General features: G+C 42.6%; 1 protein-coding gene across 3 annotated transcripts in view; it reads left to right on the top strand.

Annotated features, from left to right (window-relative positions):
• The window catches only part of STOM (stomatin), a 79,666-nt gene that overhangs the window by 54,079 nt on the left and 8,152 nt on the right, over positions 1–17,435 (top strand). For all 3 annotated transcript variants that reach the window (XM_073599545.1, XM_073599546.1, XM_073599544.1), the window contains exons 4-6: positions 287–369; positions 3,534–3,737; positions 7,504–7,638. In XM_073599545.1, the coding sequence (XP_073455646.1) occupies positions 287–369; positions 3,534–3,737; positions 7,504–7,638 (422 nt within the window). The remainder of the gene's footprint in view (positions 1–286; positions 370–3,533; positions 3,738–7,503; positions 7,639–17,435) is intronic.

Consider the following 17,435-nt stretch of genomic DNA (forward strand, 5'->3'; position numbering starts at 1 on the left):
CTAACAAATAATTAGAAAAGAGATTTCTGCAGGTAGGATCAGATGTTAGTGTTGGGTTTACTCTGAGAATTTGGATCGTGGAATGGACATGGGATGGACACACTCGGTTCCCCTTTCAAGGTGGATGAAATCTTGAGGTTTCACTGTCTCACCCTATTTTCAGCATCTCATCAGGCATTGTTTGTTTAATTGATTGTCCTCAGCTTCTGCTTCATTTTGCTCTTGAATTATGTGATTTGTCCTCTCCCTGTTCTCCTGCATGTTCTGAAATATTTCTCGTTTTCAGGTCTCTTCTTTGTGCTTCCCTGCACTGATAGCTGCATTAAGGTGGATATGAGGACCATCTCCTTTGACATTCCCCCACAGGAGGTAAAGTGCTTCAGTCACTGACATGTTACAGCTCTGGGAAGGTGGTGTGAGTCTCTGCATAGTTCATCAAACTTTAGGGGGACAAACTGCTTCTTGATTTTATTATATTAGCACTTTTCACGCATATGAAACTTTTAATTCACCTTGTCATGCAGAGTTCTGGCAATGTTGTGCTGTTAACAGGCCATGCACTATGCCCTGAGCCCAGTTTTTGATCGCTGAACTTCCTTCACCCTATTGTGGAAAATGCACATAAACTTTTGTTAATAAATCAGTTGCCTTTATTCTAACTTGGATCCCGCCCTCCTGTCTTTCTGTTGTTTACCCTATTGTGGGTGATCGTGTGAAATACGAATATACATTAGTAGCCAAATTGTGATAGTGAAAGATTATTTAAAATTCCATATACATACCTTGTAGATATATTTGAGACATACCACAAATCATTCTTAGTGCATTAAAGGAATAAAAATCCTTAAATTATTTTTTTTCCATTTAGGAAAAGTAATCATTATGAATTATTCGTCCTGTACAATAAGTTGCATAAAGCTTGAAATTAACGATCATAAAGTGTTTTTTTGTTGTATAATCCAAATTTCTTTTAACTGTAGACAGCACCTATGTGCTCTTCTCTAACTATACCTTTTTTAAGTGGATGTACCCAGTGAAGTGAACAGCCTCAGGTGATACACAGAGATGAAACAAATCCTCCTACATAAGTTTTACATGTATATCTGTCTTCATCTTTATATACTGTTTAGAAAGTTCATATCGTGTTAGATTTTCTCTTCCTGTTAAACACTGCAGTGAAGCCTAGGCGTACAGCCAAGACAGCTGATTGAAGGAAAGGCACACCCTCTCTCCTCATAGGTAGAGACTTTCAGCTCTGTTCGTTAGATTAGGAGAGCCCTGAACTATTCATTTATAGCATCCTCCCCAATGCAAAACTCCGGTGTTCTGTCGAGAAGTGCCCCCCCCCCCCATCGAATAGTGCCCATGCATGCGCAGGACTGAGCCGCACTTCAGCTGATTTGCCGATCAGCTGGAGTGACGTGAACACAGTGCAAGCGCACATCGTAGCAGGCATCTCTCGATGGGAGATACCATTTCACGGCCATAATTCAAACCTATACAAACAGCGGGGGGAGACCATCGTTCTCACATTGTGCCTCGCTGTTGCGGGGTGGCCTTACAGTGTGCTGATGGTCCAGTTTTGTCTGTGTTGCAGGGCAGGTCTGCTGTGTTGAACGGCAGGTTGCACAACAGAAAAAAACATCTCTTCAGCACAGCTACTAGCCACCCTCCAGCAGCAGTGATGCACAATCTGAAGAACTACGGTCTCCCCCCCGCTGTTTGTATAGGTTTAAATTGTGCCTGTGAAATGTATCTCCCATTGAGAGATACCTCCTACGATGTGCGCATGTGCCCTGGTTACATCAGCCCAGCTGATCGGCAAATCGGCTGTTGCGGTGTTCCGTACGGAGCATGCGCAGTACATCCTGGACACTATTCGATGGGGGGCACTTTTTGACAGAAAACCGGCTGCTTTTATCATTTGTAACAGAGAACTTGTCAGGAGGCATCAGGCTGACAGAAGAATGGAGCAGGAGACAGCTAATGGACATTGAAGAGAGATAACAAATCACTGCAGATATATGTTCCCAGCTCAAATTTCATGAATCGGGTTTACATCCACTTTAACATAGAACTGCTAACCTGGCTGATCTTGTGAGTGAATCAATTATTACCGATGACGTAATTGTTGAAGGATTTCCATAGTATGGTGCAAGGGGGTCCCAGATTTGTTTTGGGATGTTTCCCAGGCTGGCAAGTCTACTGGGTTTGATTGGGAGCCCCGGATTCCAACAAATGACATAATTTTGCAAAATCTCCAATGAGATTTAAAGCCTAAAGTGTTACTAAACCCACAATAAAATCATTCTGTATATGCAGGAAAGCATGCCTGTTATACTCACTGTGGAACCTAAGGGGTTAATCCTCTGCAGTGTGTAAAAAGGCTGTCTGATCCTGTATGCACAGATCCTCTTCTTCCACTGACTCCAGAACATGTGTATAAGACAGAGTTAGTGCTGTATGTGCTCAGTTTGGTGTGTATTGCTAGAGATATTTTTTTTTTTTTTTCTTGGGAGAATGCATGTGATTAGCACAGGGCCAATCGGCACTGTCCAGACAGAGGGTCGGGGGTCCTGCATCCTGATAGGACAGCCAGTGCAGTATGAAAACTCCTCCTACAAGCTTTAACCAGGCACTGATAGAAATCATAAGACTGTGGATGAGTAAAAGGTATTGAGCACTTTATTTACAAAAATGATTGCATTTCCATGTTATGCGGGAGATCAAATATAGTGAATGCAGGGTCCTGAATTTAGTAACACTTTAAGTTTGATTGTTGATTAAAAAAATAAAAGAAATCATATCAAAAGTACTGACAGTGACCACCCTCCGCTCCATTCATTAAGGCTGTCTTATCGCTTCCTGTGATGCAAGGCATTCTACAAGTGGAAGAGACAGGCCTTTCATTCATCTGTCTATCTGCCATTCACTGAGCACTGTTAGTCCAACACATTTATCAAGATGTAATGGTTTGAGGCTGTAGACACTTACAGCTTAGCTCTGTTACCAGCCTAGAGCAAATTGGTTGGCTGTAGTCCAATAATTATTGCTCCGCCATAAAATATTTCCTCTTGATGATTTATTTAAAGTTTAATTGTTCTGAAGCATTCATTAACAAAAATTTCCCATTTGGCTGATTGGAATTATTCCAGTGCAGACATCGTCCTTCCCCTGCACACAATGATTTGTACTTGGACCCTTTTTGACGTGTACATTTTTCTGATTCCACTACTATGTCAATCTGTTTTCCAGAATCTGAAATTGGAAATGTTTATTGTTTAAAGACATCCTCCATTTTATTTAAATGCAGTCATTGGAGTGAAATAGATTTCTATTACCCACATTACATTCTCTGATTCTGCAGATTTTGTGAGATATTAGCTAATGGAAGTGACGTGGATTGCAATTGCATTTCCTGCCATTAGCTGTGATAAGATAATTGCCATTTATTTTCAGAATGACTGTTTGTTTTGATACTAGAAGCAGATCTGATGCTCTAATATTAATTATCCTGACATTTTATCTTTCAGATTTTGACTAAAGACTCAGTGACAGTCAGTGTGGATGGCGTCGTCTATTACCGGGTACAGAACGCCATCTTGGCTGTAGCGAACATCACAAACGCAGATTCAGCCACCAGGCTTCTAGCACAGACTACCCTCCGCAATGTCCTGGGTACGAAGAACCTGTCGCAGATCTTATCAGACAGGGAGGAGATTGCACATAACATGCAGGTGGGGCACTGCAACCAACTGCAGATAGCACAATGGCTGCTGGGAAGAATATGCAACTTGCATCACAATCTGAAGGGTTTCAATCCATCTGGTTTGCATTTAGAAACTGGTCTAAGCTCTCTTACTTTCCTCATCAAGTCATATGACATGTCGGCAATACCTTACTGTAACTTTTCTCCCTAGTTTTGTAATGTGGGATGAAAAAATGTACTATGTAGACTGTAATTTCTTTAATCCTGTATTTATGTGTTGGCTCTTAGTATCAGTTGTTGAGCTTGTGTTTGTTATAGAAGAGGATGATCCAGAGCTATCGTATAGACGAGTAGCAATGTTTGAATGCAGCCCACTGGACCTGAGGATATTTCAAGGGTCTGTACATACGTAAAGAATTAATACATACTCTATAGCAGCGATGGCAAACCTATGGCATGCGTGCCACAGCTGGCACACAGAGCCCTCTCTGTGGGCACCCGAGCTACGTTATATAAATAAGTGATAACCTCGCCCCAAGAAATTAATATGTGAATTGATATAATAAAGCTGCTAACCCCCAAACTAGATATGAAATTCTGTGTAAATTAACCCGAGCTAAGTTGCCAGATTCAGGACCGGCGCTTCCATAAGGCGGCTTAAATAGCTGTCTTACGGTGCCAGCGCCACCAGGATAGGAGGGGTGGAAATCCCCCAGCCAGGCAGTCATTTGCACTGGCGGTGCGGCATGAAGGAGCAGGCTCGCATCAGTGCGATTGAGCGGCGGGTGGCCGATTTGCTTAAATCCCTCCCTGCATGCATCGGGGGCTGCCCAGTGGAAAGGACTTACACTGAGTGTCTGATGCTGTAAGCAGCGCCGCAATGCCTCTGTAAACCGAGGAAGAGAAGAGTGACTCCGCCCTTCCTGGACTTTGAGAGCCAATAGGAGAGCAGCTGCCTGTGCAGGGGCTCGGGTGCTGAAGCATTACCATGTGGAGGACTGTGGACAGGTAGGACACTGCTACGGGAGTGAAGCCAGAGGTCACTGCTATAGGGGAAATAAGGGGAAAGGAGGGGGGGGGCAGAGGACGTGTGTGTGTGTGTGTGTGTGCGAGAGATGTGAAGGTGGCGGAGGACACTGCTATGGGCAGGGCCACCCCCATGGCATTGTCCTCTACCACCCTTCATATCAACACCTGTCCCGTCCCCCCCCAACCCTGCATTCTGAGCACAACGCACTCCTAAGCCCTGCATTCTGAGTGTGACACGCTTCTTATCCCTGCATTCTGAGCGTAACACACTCCTGATCCCTGCATTCTGAGCATAACGTACTCCTGATCCCTGCATTCTGAGCGCAACGTGCTCCTGATCCCTGCATTCTGAGCGTAACACACTCCTGATCCCTGCATTCTAAGCGTAACACACTCCTGATCCCTGCATTCTAAGCGTAACACACTCCTGATCCCTGCATTCTAAGCGTAACACACTCCTGATCCCTGCATTCTAAGCGTAACACACTCCTGATCCCTGCATTCTAAGCGTAACACACTCCTGATCCCTGCATTCTAAGCGTAACACACTCCTGATCCCTGCATTCTAAGCGTAACACACGCCTGATCCCTGCATTCTAAGCGTAACACACTCCTGATCCCTGCATTCTAAGCGTAACACACTCCTTGAAAAAAGCAAAAAAGGGTTTTTTTGGGCAGAATCGTATGTTTTTGGTCTCTTAGGGCTTATTCAGAGGGGTGATTTGTCCCATACTCTGTGCAGAGCTGCTGGCAGGTTTAATTCGGTGTTGGCACTTTAAAATAAATAAGTTGGTTTTGTGTTGCAGTTTGGACACTCGGGCTCAAAAAGGTTTGCCATCACTGCTCTATAGTCAGTTAATGGCCCACATCTACATGCATTACATTTGCTAGGAGGATGAATATGAATGCTTAGTGAACACTCATTCTAGGGCAAGGTGAAGCTGTTTGCATTCAGTTTCATCTCTATAGTCTGGTAGTGTTGGCACACCAACCCCAGTATGTTCCATTATTATCTAAGTTTAGGCAGATGTAAAAGACACAAATTCATGCAGCGCTGTAATAATTTATTACATGCCATTATGTATTATTATCATACATGTATTTTTTTATTTAATGCAAGCTGTGGAAGTACCTTTTAATTTGGCCCTGGAATCAGTATCTTGTAGTCTCTGTACAGCAAGGCTGGAGAGAGGAAGAAGATGCTCAAGGAACCAGTCAGTTTATGGTGCATTCGCACCTGCACTCTGGTTAGATGTGAGAACCCCAGTGGAGTTCCTGCAGGAGGCAGCCCCATTGAAAGCAAAGCTAAATGGCGTGTGGGTGCATTCGCAGGTGTGAATGCACCCTTATGTGCAAACAGAAAACATGCTATTAGGAAGGGAAAGCAGAGAGATGAGCTCAGAACTTTACGGTTTCTCCTTTCCCTGTTCAATAACAGACTGGGGAGTGCTCAGGATCCCCTGGGCTCAGAGGAAGTGGACTGAATAATGCTGCTCATCAGACTGAGGACATCTGGTAGCAGGAAAAAAAGGGCTGTGAGGGAAATATCTGGAATCAAGATGAATATTGCAGCAAAATCTGGTGTAGCTATTTTATCTTTTAATATGCTATACATTTTATGGTGTTTATCTTTGACTGTAGCTCTGCTTTTAAACTGACTGTAATAGAGGGGAACAGGGATAGTGTTTGGTGCTGAGGAATGAATAGACACAGCGGCTTTGCTGCCTACCTATCTACATAAATGGAAAGAAATTCCCGCTTTTGATTCCTCACGCTTCTGTCTGCAATCTGTAAACTTAAATTCCATTCGGCACAGCGCCTACAAAATCCAAACAATGTGCATAGATGTTCTGGGGAGCCGCAATACTCTGTAAATGCCTTACCGATTTTGTAGTCCAGATTAAACTAGGCAAAAACGAAAACTAACATTGATCACATTTATAAAACAATTCTTTATTTTTAAAATTCGAAAGAATTAATCTTTAGTTTGCAAACAATCGCCAATGCAGAACAGTTGACTAAGCGTTTCACTTGGATAATCTCTGGAAACATTTCCATCACAAAGTGTCAGGCAGCGAGGCAGGGTAGAGTGAAACTGACTTTCGCCTATTTTTCCATTACACAGAAACTGCAAAGACAATTCTGTGACATACATGGAGTATGGCGCTGGCAAGCTACATAAGTTTAAGCCTTTCCTTTTTCAAAAGGAAAAAAGTTTGACAATGCTCAATTAATGATTCCTTATACCCATAGTAGATGTGTGACCTCAACACAAGGTTTTAAAGGTTTTGTCCTCCTTCATGGTGACAATTAATAATGGTTATGTGGTTTCTTAAAGCTGGCTGGTTCAGTCCTGAACATATGAAGTGTCAGGAAAGCTGTACAAAAGTAAAATTAGTGCCAAATACAGAAAGAGTGCACCCTAGCATCATTTTAGCCATGCTTCTCCCAGCTAATTTCTGGCAGCCAATCATAAGAAATAGTTTGATAAAAGGAATGCAGGGATATCTTATTTGACATAAATCCAAATACTAAGCCCAATGCCTCCTGCAAGTGTCTGTTAACTTTGGTAACAGACAGAAAAAAAAACTTGAGATAGGCAATCCTAGTGCAAGAGTAAATTTAACCGGCTTGATATGCTTGGATCAGCTAAGAGGTTTTAAAGTTCATCTCTCATTTAAGTTTTTTTTTTTTTAAATGCTAAGACAGGCACATCTAAAGATTTGTCGCTCCTCTAATATGTGGGTACTTTTTTCTGTTTTCAGTCCACGCTGGATGTTGCCACTGATGACTGGGGTATCAAAGTAGAGCGTGTGGAGATCAAGGATGTCAAGTTGCCAGTTCAACTTCAGCGGGCCATGGCTGCAGAGGCAGAGGCTACCAGGGAAGCAAGAGCCAAGGTAAGCTGCCAGACGGCGGAGTTCTGTGTGTTCTGTGGTCAGTCATGCCTTCTAATTGCCACAGAGCTGTAATTCTGTGCTGAATTTCTGTTATCCATTAGTGAGAAGTAATAATTCAGAATATTACACGTTTTGGGATGATGGAATCAGGAGATTCACCAATTCTTTGATTATTGTCATGGATATTGCAGAAATTCACACACTGGGGTTTATTTACAAAAGGCAAATCCACTTTGCACTACAAGTGCACTGGGAAGTGCAGTCACTGTGGATCTGAGGGGAAGATCTGAAATGAGGGGAAGCTCTGCTGATTTTATCATCCAATCGTGCAAGCTAAAATGCTGTTTTTTATTTTTCTTGCATGTCCCCCTCAGATCTACAGCGACTGCACTTCCAAGTGCATTTGCCTTTAGTAAGTAACCCCCAATGTATTTCAAACAATTACAGCCAAGGATTCAGGAATTGTATGACTCTGTGCTGCTCTAAACAGCCATTTCATTGGGAATTATGTTCATGTCCAGACAGTCATGTCTGTTTTGCTTCTGGCCAGTCTGTGGTGAATTCCATTCAATGACAGCTGTACTGAGCACAGCATAAAGAGAAGATAAGTTAAATTTCCCTATGTGGATGCCCATGAAGAATTAAAAGAGAAGTATGGGATTTAGATTATTAGATTATTATAATTATACTCACCTAGGTGGTTGCAGCATTAATCCAAAGCTGCATTTGTCCCCTGCCGGCTCTGCACTGAGAACTGAGCGATCAAAGACTGCTGATTGCTCAGATCTCAGCATTTTGTGAGCAGAGAGTCGGGAACGGTTAGTCACCAGCTCTCTGCTCTCTCTGTGGAGGGGCTGGATAAGGTTCTCAGCAGATCACTGGGAGGCTGAGAAAGCTGTTAGTCCAGGCTTCTGGGCAGATCCAAATCATATGGTCGGGATCTTTTCGGAGCCTGGACTGGCTCTGTGATGTAAGTCCCCTGTCAGCTGAAAAGGGATCACAAGCGTGCAGAATGAACTGCACTGCTGTGATCCATAGAAACATAGCCAAAATAGCTTTGGCTATACTTCTCCTTTAAATGCCCACTTGGAAGACCATGACAGGGTTAATGCGTGTGTGTGTGTGTGTGTGTGTGTGTGTGTATAGGGCCAGGGTTAATCGTCCTTGTGTATGCAGCATGCAACAGAAGAGCTCTGATTACATAAGCTGTGCTGCTATAAAGAGGGGCCAATGTGGTGCATCTTTAGGTGAACTAGCAGGAAGCAGTTAAACTGTTTAGTGTCAAAAACACTGTACCACAGGCCAGAAACTGGAGCTTGGCTTTTAATAAAGTTAATATAACCCTTTACAGTCAGCTTATCTTCTTTGACCCTTTTGGTCTGTTAATTAGTATATAACATTGTAAGCAGTTTGTGATATCTGTTCCTACAGTAAGTGCTGTACAATACTTATTGATCCTGCCAGAAATCTTGTGATCTGAGTAAGGTTGGTGCTCTGCTATTAAAGAGGAATTCCACCTGGGGGAAAAAACATTTAAAGTGAGCAGCTACAAATACTGCAGCTGCTGACTTTTAATATAAGGACACTTACCTGTCCAGGGAGCCTGTAATGTCCTCACCTGAAGCCGACCCATCCCTCGGCTCCGGGTGCAGGCGCCAACATCCTTACTAAGGGAAACGGGAAGTGAAGCCTTGCGGCTTCACAGCCTGTTTGCTACTGTGCATGCGAGAGTCGCACTGTGCTATCTGAATGGTTCCTGCTGTCTTCTGGGACCTGTGTGTCTCCTAGAAGACATCGGGGGGGGAAGGGGGAGGGGCCGGACGTTGCATAGTTTGTGGGGCGATCTATGCCCAGAAGTAGGAGCAGATACCTGGAGTTGACAGATATCTGCCCCCCCCCCCCCCCCCCCCCCCCACCCCTGAAAGGTGCTAAATGTGGCACCGGAGGGGGGAGGAATTTCGATCAGCAGAAGTTCATTCTGGTTGGAACTCCGCTTTAAGTGAAACCGATTAGGTGTGTTACATCTAATTGTTTTCACAAACTGTGCAAAGCATGTTTATGCATGATGACCAATTGCCCTACACTGTGTGTATAAAAAAAATATAAACTCCAAGGGCCTTTCCTGATATAGTGGTAAAATTCATGCTTCCCACACATAACGGCAAAACGTGAGTAACGTGTACCATAGTATGTTGCTGTGTCGTCCCTTTTGAATGGCACCCCAACTCATAGCGGTGTCTAATGCACCCACATTGTAGCAGACCACTACAAATATGCTGTGACTGTGTGATGCATTGAATTAAAAAAAAAAAAAAAAAAAAAAAGGGGTCAGGTACAATTCTTTGAGTAATGGATTGCATTGGCAGCCCATTCAAAATTATGAGGCTGAATTTAATTAACGCAGCATGCCTTATGCAGCAGCAACGGCCACACTTACAGTTTAGATCTACTATAGAAGAAAATTGGCCAGTGCATCTATGTTGATGACCTAACCTTATTCAGAGATTGATGCTTCCCTTCCAGAGGCAGAACATGTAATTGAACAATCTGGTTCATATTCAGGTCTACAGATCAATTGGCTGAAATCAGCTCTTGTGTCTCTAACACCCAGCTTGTTACCAAAATCCAATCTCAGGCTACTATAACCAACTTTGCCCCTATCCAGTCATATCATTTTTTTTTTTTTTTTCTTTTTTTAGAGACAAATTACAAACATGGGCAAAACTTCCACCATCATTAGCAGGCAAAACGAACTGAAATAATCTGATACTGCTTTCTATATGCATGTACAGTCATGAAGTCATGCTTCATAGGTGTGTGTACTAATGTTTTCTGGGGAAGCTCTAGATATAAATGAAAGCTTGCCACACTTTAAAAACTGAAAGAGGAAGCTGGGCCCTTCCTGAGATATTTATATATCATGTGATTGAGCCACTGCTTTTACAACTAGCACAAACCCTTGCAAAACAATTTATTCTGCTCTTTCTAAGTAACAGTGATTTTTGTTTTTTTCAACTTCCAGGCAGCCCTCACTGCTCCCAACCCCCTCTGGGCCCTTAATATTGCTGCCTGTGATGCCAGTGTGAACAGGCTGAGTTTTCCCTGCCTGTGTCTAGCATTGGAATTTACTGTCTAATATGGTAATTAGGGATGGGCGAACTTATGCTCGGGCTGAACCTTCGCTGTTCGGCAAACAGCCGAACAAACGGGTTGTTTGACCGTTTGTTCACCCCTCCCCCCGAACCGACCACAATGCTTTGCGGCGCTGAACGGTGCATTGCAAGCCCTGATTGGCTGAAACAGTGAAAACTTCAGCCAATCAGAGCACAGAGCACTGTCAGAGTCAAGATTGGACACTGTCATCATGACTTTATCCAATCATGGCTCATTCCCGCCCCACAGTATAAAAGTATTCTTTCAATGGCAGCCATTTTCAGTGTGATTTTGGCGTGGAGAGAGATAGAACAGATTTCTGTTCAGTGCTATTAGTTAGTGTGCTATTTTGCTTCAATTGTCAGTGTAGAATATTAGTTTAGTGTCAGTCTAGGGATAGTGTGAGTGTAGTGAGGAGGACCATCATTCAGCTTTGCATAGTGTGCAGCTAGAGTAGGGACAGCTCAGATAGTTTCACTGTAGTGAGACCGTGTCATTCATATATTCATACATTAGTGTAGAGTAGGGACAGCTCAGATTGTTTCAGTGTAGTGTAATGAGTGTATAGCTAGAGTAGGGGCCGTTTAGATAGCGTCAGTCTAGTGATGGTTGAACACCGCCTATTTGATTGCGTTACTGCCACTTTAACGCTGTATAGTTGTGTGTGCGTTACTGCCACTTTAACATTCATATAGTTGTTAAACTGGTAGTAACGCACATACAACTATATGACGTTAAAGTGGCAGTAACGCACACACGCCATATAGTTTTATGTGTTACTGCCAGTTTACGCCATTTACTTTTCTGTGCGTTGCTGCCAGTTACTGCCATATAGTTCTGTGCGTGATTGTATGTTTGGCGCATTATATTGTAGTATATTACAGTATAAAGAGCAATAAAGTGTGGTGCTATTATGAAACAATAATAATAGAACAAAAGTGATATCTAAAAGGAGGGAACAATGCCCTAAATGTGTAATAATTAAACCCGTGATAGTCTCATGGAGTGTGAGGAGGGGTATCTCTTCAAAACCACCACAGAACAAATAAATAAATAATACAAAGTGAAAACAAGTGCATTAAACTTGAAAAAGACCGCTATAATCCAATATATCCATTGTGATGGGAATAACCCACACTAAGAATATCTCAAAGCTAGATCACAATGGATATGTAGTGAGAAACATACACCAATGTGATGTGAATAAACTCAATATTAAATGTCCATCAAAACGATACCATGGCATAAGGCCATGGGTAAACTCAGGTAAGTAAATATGTGCAATATTAATGTCCGTCACTATGCAGTAGGGTAATCACAAAATCGCAGTGACACCCTAGGTGCCCACAGTCCTCATATATGATGAAGGGAGACTGTTAGAAGTATCTCTGCATATAGGTGGATTCTTCTCTCAAACGAATAAGCATAAAATGCCCTTACCAGAAAAGGTGGACTCACAGGCCCTTGGCGGTGAGTCAGAAAAGCTTGTACCGTCAAACGGTGTAATACAGCGGACCATAGGATTATCCAGACCTGGATCCTATCGATGGACCTGGCTTTAAGAGAGCAAGCGATGTCACCGAATGGTATGTCCCTGGAAGAGTAGAACCAGACCTGGATGTCTTTTATAATCAGCTTCGATCATCGACCAGAAACCACCTCATCAGCGACCATCCATATGGTAAAGCGAGTAAAAAAGAAAAGCTTCCACATAGTGTGAATCCATTTAAAACGTAGCGTTTATTGGCATCAAAGTTATAAAGGATTGTCTCCAATAAGTATAAAAATATAAAATCTGGGCAGTAAAAATTCGTCTCAAAGTAAGAAGAAATAGCGCAGTAGGTGATGGTGAGGGTAAAAACACAAGAACCCGACGCGTTTCGTCCTCTAAGACTTCTGCTGGGGTATGAATTTGCCCTTCATCCACTGCGCTTTATATAAAAATGACAATCATGTAAAACAGCTGATTAGGGATAGTGTATGGCGTGACTTCCGGGTTTGACAACTCACTGGTAACCTGCGGTCATGTGATATTTAGAAGGCCAATCGTGTCCCCCCATAGCTGGTCAGGAGCCATGCCTCGCTCCTAACCTCCAATCAACACTACTACGTCCTCCTAATAGCACGATGGTCACATGACGACCACATGATCTATCTTGTGCGGAATGACGTAAGGCCGCTCAGAGACTGCGTATCACAGGAGGTAGGAAGTAGAGGCTCGCCGATCCGAGGCTTGGAACAGAAGCATTTGAACGGTCGGGAATAGAGATGTAATCTTAACCCAAAGTCAATATATGTGACTATGTCAGCAGCAGAAGTCAAGTCACCAAAATATTTTGTAGTAAACCCTGATTTAGAGGGGAAGGCTTATGCATCAGAAGCTAATAATGGCTAATTTGCATCGGTAACCCATATTGATAATCTATATATGTAAATCTTTTATATAGCATACATATAAACAGTGTATGTGAAAATAGTACGTGAAAGGCACTAAAAATAACCCTTTTTGGTCCTATGTACAATTTGTTTATCAGTCAGACCTTAATGGCGACAAGGATATACCCTATTGCTGCTAGGTGAGAGTGCTACCCACTACACCACTGTGCTATAGTAGTATTAGTCATAAAAAGAATAGAAGTGTGATATAAAGAAATTACTAATAAATACAACCCTTATTAAAAAGGGAAACAAAAGATCTCTCTAGATCGCAGCCAAATTCCACTAATCAATCAAGAAAGGAAGGGGAGAAGGAAAACTAAAGCAAACGGGACAGAAGAAAAACTAGTAAACTAAGATCTACAAGTTTGCAGTATGTGGTTAGAATTATTTCAGTGACTGGTATCTATTAGTGCATTAGCAAGGCATTTATGTTATGTGTCCAAAAAAACCTTAATAGAGACTCGGGGGGGTTCAAAAGGATCCCCCTGGATCTAAACCTAAATAAGAATAAAAATAACAAAAAAAATGAAAAATGAACAAAAATGTAGGCCATCTAGGGAAGTGTCTAAAGAAGACAAAAAAGGGAAACATCAATGCTCAAGATTGGTTAATGAAGGCATTGATATCCCAATCAATGTCCATATGGTTCATAACATTTAACAAGGTGTATCCAGAAAGTTTCTAGCTTGGAGACTCCTCTTAGGTTCTCCTCTCCAGTGTGGCACAAATTTGTCTATAATTTGGAATTTCGTTCCTGATGGGTTTTGATTGTGGTAGTGCAGATAGTGTTTGGGTACACTATGATTAGTGCGTCCTTTTTTTATGGCTGTAATGTGTTCGTTCACTCGTATAGCGAAATTGCGTATTGTGCGCCCTATATATTGTTTTCCACAGGGACAAGTGATGAGGTAGACAATGAACTTTGTAGTACATGTAGCAAATTGTTTCATCCTATACTCCTTCCTAGTTGTAGACGCCGTGAATGTTTCGCTTTTTTGTGCTTTACATGTATTAAGCCTATATACTGTACATTTCCGGCAAGGATAGAAGCCTTTTAGGTCGTGAAAAAAAGATGGAGCTTTTGGGGGGTCTATTACACCTGGTGCAATCTGGCCTCATTAAAGTGCATCTATGTACAGATTTCAACTTCTTTACATTTGCTTATAAGCACTGCCCCCTCTCTTTCAATGTCTGGGAGGACAACAAGGAGAGGCAGACATTCCCTTGGCACTGTAAGGGGGCCAGCAACAAATGTGTCTACAGGCAAAGGTAGACGTGGTAGTCAGTCCTCAGGCAGGACATAATTTCCTCTGTTTAGTGAGTTTGCCCCTGCTATCCAGTCACAGCATGCCACAGAGGTGGTGGTGGACTGGCTTACTAAACCTGCCTCATCCTCTTCATCCTCTGTCACGCAAGCAGAGACACGTGTGCAGTCCCCTGCAGTTGCCAGAGTGGATAAACCTGCCTCCTTGTCCACATCTATTCCTGCCATAGCCCTAACATCAGCCATTGAGGAGTCAGCTGATTTATTTGACCACAGCGTCAGCCACTTGCTCCTTGATGCCCAGCCATTACTGGTTCAGATGTTGGTTCTGAGGTTGAGGATGACAGGAACATGAGCCTAGAGAAGAGAGAGGAACACTGGTAGACAAATCGGCATTCATGTTCCCCAAGCCGCAGCGTATTGCCACGTTGTGTCCAGTGGTAATGATGAAGATGCAGGAGATGATGATGATACTGATGCGACTTAGGTGCCAGATAGAGCAGAGCAGGAAACTGAAGGTGAGGCGGCACAACCCCAATGAGGCCAACATCAAGAAAGAGTAGAGAGTAGCCACCCTATTCCATCACATTCTGCAGCTGTTATCTCCCGGCCCACTCCCCAAAGCTCAGCTGTCTGGGCCTTTTTCAGCACATCTGAAGCAGATCACACTTTTGTTATCTGCAAACTGTCTCAGGCACATCAAACGTTGCAAAAAACGCCAACCATTTGGGTACCACATGCTTAACAAGGCATTTAAAGTCCAACCACTCAGCTTGGCAAGAGCACCTAAAAGCAACACAAAAGGGGCACATATCTGTCTGTCCTCCTCCTTACCCACTTCAGTCTGCCCCTGCTATACCGAGTCATTACCTCTCAGCAGCCTCCACTGACAGGGATGATTGTATAGCCCAGGGTGTCCCAGGTTCTAGCAGCACATCTGCCAGCAGCACAGCACCAGCTGTAGACTGTAGCCGGCAAATTTCTCTGCCCCATCTGCTGCAGCGGAGAAAAAAACAATACAGTCCCTACCACCCACATGCCCAGCATCTAAATGCAAGCTTGTCAAAGCTGTTGGCTCTCCAACTTCTGCCTTTCATCTTGTTGGATTCTGCCCCCTTCCGTGAATTTGCACATTGTGCTGTACCACAATGGCAGGTTCCCAGTCGCTACTACTTTTTATGTAAAGCCGTTCCATCTCTCTACCATCACGTGGAAGGGAATGTTCTGGCATCGTTAGGCAAGGCAGTCAGCCGTAAAAATACACCTTACTACTGACACTTGGGGGAGTGGGTACCTGGTTTTGAAGATACCCAGTCCTACTTTCAAGTCAGATTGCTGTGGTGATCTATGACCTACTGTCCAGCCCCTCCTCCTGCAGCTTTCTGGGGGACACAGGTCGCAGAAGACTGCAGGACAATTCAGGGAATGCAGCACAACTCCCGAATACGGCTGTTAAGTGGGAAGGCTTCACTACCATTTTCCCTTACCTAAGATGTTCGGAAGCCTGCACCTGAAGCCGCTTGAAGAATCGGCGTGGGTACCAACATCGCTGGATCCCTGGATGGGTCATTATAAAGTCAGCAGTTCCAGTATTTGTAGCTGCTGACTTTTTTGGGCCAGACTGGAGTGCCTCTTTAATCTGTTGGTTATACTGTCACCTACATGAGAATAAAAAACTGTAGAGCAGCTAAGGATAACCCCTTCCTGCTATCAGCATGCCTCAGGTTTGTAGAAAAGCAGTGCCAAGAACATGATCGTAAAAACACAAAGGGGTGGGACCCATGTCTCTCAATGGACTCAAAGAAAAGGATTTTATGGTCCGTACAAAAATCTTGTTTTCTTTTTCATCCATTAAAACACACCGTAAGGTTTTTAACCTTTTTGGGGCATTCAAAAGCAGTCCCACTGAGGGCTGGGCTACATAGCAAACCATTTCTAACAGGTGCAAGAAAACACAGAACCGGGGCAGCACATAAGGGCCAAAATAAGAAAAAAAAAAACAAACACAAAATGTGCCCACGCAACAATAATAGCAAGCCAGCACTTCCGGTGTATCAACCCACAGACACTGATTTATGTATTATATTTAATAATAATGTGCAGTACTAGTGAATTCATTAAGCAGAATTATAACAATATGTATAAAGTCTGATAACACATACCGTATGACAGAAAAGTGAATTTGAAACATTCTAATCAATATTCATCTGTTACACCATCCATCATCATTTCCTCAAAAGCCCATAACGCTCCATGGACACTGGCTTCTTGTAAATGCTGTTTATCCTGACAGGAGCTAATCAGCGTTAGAAACTCACCTAGCTGCATTTTTTTTTCAAAACAGTCTAGTTGAGTTTATCTGAGTTTAACAGAGTTTGGAGTTTATTCATTTTATTGGCCAGAAGTTCAGTGTTTTTCAATGGCCAAAATAAAATTAAAGTGCTAAACGTGCCTAGAGTTTGAGAGTTCAGAGTTTTTTGTGGTCAGAAGAACTGCTCTTAAATGCGATTCTAGGGCGTTCAGACAACAGCCGTTAAACTCCAAAAAACGTCCGTGTGTGCATGGACACATAAAATAGAGGGGAGTTTAAGTGCTGTTTAAAAAAAAAAAAAAAATATGTGAGTTTATCAGCTGCAGTGTAGATGAGGCCTAAAAATTAAAAAGTGTATCAGTAGTAAAAAAAAAAAACAAATTAAAGATGCAAGCACAATTTAACAAACACACGATGGTGATTTAATAAATTGTGTTCATACTTTTTTTTTTTTTTTCCACTACCGATGTACTTTAATTTTTATGGAATTTTGAGGAAATAGATGCACGGTGTAATGGTTGATTATAGTTTTTAAAGTTCACTTTTATGTCATGCATTATCAGGATTTATATATAATATTATAATCTTGTTTGATGAACTCACTAGTGCTGCACATTATTATTGAATATG

This window comes from Aquarana catesbeiana, linkage group LG09 (genome assembly GCF_042186555.1).
Source record: "Aquarana catesbeiana isolate 2022-GZ linkage group LG09, ASM4218655v1, whole genome shotgun sequence".
Classification (NCBI taxonomy): domain Eukaryota; kingdom Metazoa; phylum Chordata; class Amphibia; order Anura; family Ranidae; genus Aquarana; species Aquarana catesbeiana.